We start from the raw sequence: 4,902 nt of genomic DNA on the forward strand, positions 1-4,902 counted from the left end.
TTCTGTTACCATTGTTCATCAAATCGTTCATAACTTCTCTGCATTTTATTCAATCCCTACGTTAATTTGCCTTATAAGGGCGAAATATAAGTTCCGAATAAATAAAAACTTTTTATTTCATATCTCTGGTTCGAATTTTTTTAATTAGATACGATTTGTGCCGTTAAGGTCAGTTTATATAACTCTGAACTACTGCCAAGTTTGGTTGAGTCATGTTGAAGTTAATTCTATACGTTATATGGATTGTTCCAATCCAAATAACCAAACCTCACGCTTGCATATGCGTGAATTTGCATAGTTTGATGAATGTGTAACAGCATCATTAGGGTTTAATTTTAATATTTTTTATATTAAATATTTGTGTATTTTTACTACACATTGATGCAATATACAAATAAGCACATACTTTTAGCTATATATATATATATATCGAAAAAGCATACATTTTAATATATAATATATAAAAATTAATAATTTTTGTTCTAGGAGATGATGGTTGGGGGTACAGTAAAAATGAAACACAAATAAGTTGGTGTAACTTATTTAATCGTGTCAACGTTTCGGCTAGAGTTTCTAGCCTTCATCAGGGCTAAGAGCAGAGTAAGATAACAACCAATAAGAATAGAAAATAAAAAATAAAATATGAATGACATAAAGTGAATAATTTTACAGAATGGTATTAATAAAATGAAGTGATGAGAGTAGAGGAAAATAAAATGTATACATAAATAATTGAAACATTAGGTAAAATAACATAATTAAGGAAATAAAATATAAATGAAGTTATATAAGGCAAAGAAGTATGAATATATTAGTTATTAATAATTTAAAAATTGAAATATGGAAAGAAAAAGAAAATTGAGAGAAAGAAAATATAAAAATATGCAACCATAATAATTGATAAAGAGGCAAAGGTTAAGTAAGTAAAGTTTAACAAAAGAAATGAATAGAAGAAAAAAAAAATTATTTTGGAAACAACAATAATAACATGTGATGAACATAACTAATAACGTGGGTTTTTTTTTTATCCCCCTCCCTTGCCATTTCTGGTATACGGGGTGCGGGAGAGGTGGGGTAGTGAGTGCGCTGGGGATTGCGCATGCCACTGTTCGCAAAGATCAGTAATTCTTTTTTTTTTTTCCTTTTTTTCTTTATTCTTTTATTAATTATTTTACTGTGGTGCAGCCCAGTACTAGATTTAGCACCTTACTGATGGGGCTGCACCTTGTCCGCTGCATCCATTCTGTAGGTCCTTCTGGTGCACATCCGTCTGGGAGCCTCCTGCAGTTACCAGGCTGGTCCAGCCCTCCTGGTCTCAGTCTGGGTCAGCTACCTCTTCTTCTGGTGGCTCGCCGATGTTGGGCGGTCAAGCCCTTCCCATTGTGAAATAAGTTGGGCACACCACCTCCTTCCACCCGTAAATGAACTCCCTGAAGAAGGGATAATTCTCTTCTTCAATCAAACAAGGAAAGTCCGACTCGGCGAGGGCGAAATCCCGGTCTTTCTCAGCCTGGCTCGGTGTCCTTCCATGGCGGAGCAATCTACTATTACGTGTTCTGCTGTTTCAGGAACTCCGCACGTGGGGCACCGGGGGTCGATGTTCTTTCCAAAGCTCTGCAGTTTTCCCCGAAACCCCCCGTGTCCTGTTAGGATCTGTGAGACCCAATATGTTGAATATGAAACACCCCGATGTTTCAAGCTAACAGGTTCGGTTTATTCTCTCTCCTCCCTCCCTTATTATTGTTGTTTTCAAAATATTTTTTTTTTCTTCTATTCATTTCTTTTGTTAAACTTTACTTATATTTTGCCTCTTTATCAATTATTATTGTTACATATTTTTATATTTTCTTTCTCTCAATTTTCTTTTTCTTTCCATATCTTGTTCTGTCCTTAGCCCTGATGAAGGCTAGAAATTCTAGCAAAACGTTGGCACAATTAAATAAGTTACACTAACTTATTTGTGTTTCATTTTTACTGCACCTCCAACCATCATCTCCTAGAACAAAAATTATTATTATATATTATATATTAAAATGTATGCTTTGAATCTCTGTTGTTCAGGTCACGTACCAGTTGAAGATCCTGACCACAGCGCTGTTCGCAGTCCTGATATTGGGGCGCAAGCTGTTGCCGACGCAGTGGACTGCGCTGGTACTGCTGGTTGTTGGAGTGGCGATGGTCCAGATCTCCGGCTCGTCAGATTCACCGGTGCCCAGGACGGAACTGTACAGTGTCATCGGATTCGTCGCCGTACTCGGGGCTTGCTTCATGTCCGGTTTCGGCGGGGTATATTTCGAAAAGATCCTAAAGAGCTCCGATGTTTCTATTTGGATGAGGAACGTTCAACTCAGCCTCCTGTCGCTTCCTTTCGGCTTCATGACTTGCCTCATCTCCGACTGGAACAAGATCAGACTCCACGGTTGGTTCTACGGTTACGACTTCTTTATCGTATATCTGATCGTACTTCAAGCTGCGGGGGGTATGGTCGTGTCTTTGGTCATCAAGTATGCAGATAATATTCTCAAAGGGTTCGCGACATCCCTAGCCATCATAATCAGCTGGTTAGCATCTATATATTTATTCAACTTTAGAATAACCCTGTTATTTATCCTAGGCGTTAAGCTAGTTATAGGGTCAATATTTTTGTACATTCGGAGCGCCCAAGTTGAAAATTCATCCGAAATTTATACCAAAATAAACGAAAATGAAGAAGTACCATGAATTTTTTTTTTTATTAGAAAGAAATAGTTTTAGTAGAATTATTGTAATAAATCCCTTAGTCCCTGTTTTGCGGGTAGAACCAAATGAATATTCGTATTACTTTTCATTAATGGTAATTCTGAAGGTAATTTTCATAAAGTTTATTTATGATGAAATATTAAAGAGCCAAAAAAATGTGTTGTTTATTAAGGTTGTAATTTAACTCACTCGTTTTTCAATAATTCGGTCCTTCTGGATTCTAATTTTGAACCTAACTCAAAATTCTTATTTTATGTTATACGCGTATATAGTTCCGTAAAATTCAGCCATGTACTAAAAAGAAAAAGAATATAAAATAAAACATTAAAATAATAAAGTAATAATAAAATAAAATAAAAGGATCTCTATTGAAATTTTATTGATAACTATAGACCGGATTTAATAAATCCCTTACTCCCTGTTTTATGGGTAGTACCAAATGAATATTCGTATGAGTTTTCATTAATGGTAATTCTGAAGGTAATTTTCATAAAGTTTATTTATGATGAAATATTAAAGAGCCAAAAAAAATGTGTTGTTTATTAAGGTTGTGATTTAACTCACTCGTTTTTCAATAATTCGGTCCTTCTGGATTCTAATTTTACACCTAATTCAAAATTCTTGAAAATGTCACTTAAACCAGTGTCTTAAACCCTCCCAATGGGACATTTTGTATCGTTGGTTAATATGTTTTCTTTACTATAATCAGTGTAGTAACGTGACAACCAAGCCACTACAAACCTTACGATTTGGTACGCGTATATAGTTCAGTAAAATTCGCCCATGTAGTAAAAAAAAAAAAATAAATAAATAAAACATCAAAAAAATAAAGTAATAATAAAATAAAATAAAAGGATTTTTTGCAGTAAAAAATCGAAATTTGTATAAAACACCCAAATCCTACAATAAACAACTTTATTATTTAAATTATATTAATACATGAAAAGTATACCGAACCTTTGAATTATATAAATGTAACTCAGTAACTGCTTTGTACATTTATACAAAATCGTAAAAAAAATAAATCCTTTTTTTTTTTTTTTTTTTACATACGAATATATCATTAAAAAAAACTAAAAATTAATTGGTCAATTCAGAAATCCTTTATGTAGAAAAAAAAAGATTGATTAAAAATTTATATTGATCAGACGAATTGATTTTTTGTTTTAATTTGTATTTAAACAATACACAAACTTCGGTAATTTGGACACTTAATTAATCCGAACTGGCGTTAAAAAAAAAAGTTACTTTTTTGAAAAGTATTGAAAACATAGAGAATATTTTTGTTCTCTAATAAAAGTGTACAGGTGTAAATGACATTTTTACCACGATATGGGCAAGTTATAATAACGATTAAAATCGAAAGTGGAAAGTTTTACACAGTAATTTCATTCATATGAGTGTTCATGATATATTTTGTTGGAATTAGAAATACATAATATCTAATTTGACTTTTTGATATAATCATCTATTGACTCCATCTGTAATTCGCGATGCAATTGGCTATTTCTTATGAACCACGGAGCATTAACTACGATTCTTAGGACTTTATTTTGAAAAGATTGTAGTTTTTTCCTTTTCGTTCATTTGTATATTAACTTTTATAAATTGTTTCAAAATTTGGTTTCTTACTACTAATGTAGATCATCAAAATACATTTAAAAAATAGAATTAAAAGACCTCGTCCATTTTATATATTTTGATTGGACTTTAACCGTACTTCGTTCGAAATAAATACATAACTATAGAAATATTAATTAATATAAGGATGGATCTTTCTCTGAGAGCAACGAATGAAACAAAAACATAACAAAGAGGAATGAAAAGAAGGTCCTCCAGCGAGGTAGATTGCAAGCTCAACAAGATAGGAATCTAAATCACTAGTTGACTCGGCAATGCTTATGGATGTATATAGATTTATGAACACAATTGATAGTTTGATTTTGATTTAGTTAAATTAAACGTATACTTATATTTCATATACAAAACGATGACGTTCGTCTTTAACATGTCAAGAAAGAAACGTTGAAAATGCAGACATCCCCACCGGTTCTATAATATGTATATATGTATAACTATAATATAGCTTAATAGAATCAGTAATGCTTTTTTCTTATTCCTCATCACGAATCGATTGGTGTAAAATAACATTGAAAAAACGCA

General features: G+C 32.4%; 1 protein-coding gene across 1 annotated transcript in view; it reads left to right on the top strand.

The window, feature by feature from the left end:
- LOC106681052 (UDP-N-acetylglucosamine transporter) overlaps positions 1 to 3,644 on the top strand; it is an 11,418-nt gene extending 7,774 nt beyond the window's left edge. The window contains exon 3 of the mRNA XM_014421175.3: positions 2,062 to 3,644. Within this exon, the coding sequence (XP_014276661.1) occupies positions 2,062 to 2,721 (660 nt within the window). The 3' untranslated portion in view covers positions 2,722 to 3,644. The remainder of the gene's footprint in view (positions 1 to 2,061) is intronic.
- The last annotated feature ends 1,258 nt before the right edge of the window (positions 3,645 to 4,902 follow it).

Source organism: Halyomorpha halys, unplaced genomic scaffold (genome assembly GCF_000696795.3).
Source record: "Halyomorpha halys isolate HHAL.00 unplaced genomic scaffold, Hhal_1.1 Scaffold306.1, whole genome shotgun sequence".
In the NCBI taxonomy this organism is placed as follows: Eukaryota; Metazoa; Arthropoda; class Insecta; order Hemiptera; family Pentatomidae; genus Halyomorpha; species Halyomorpha halys.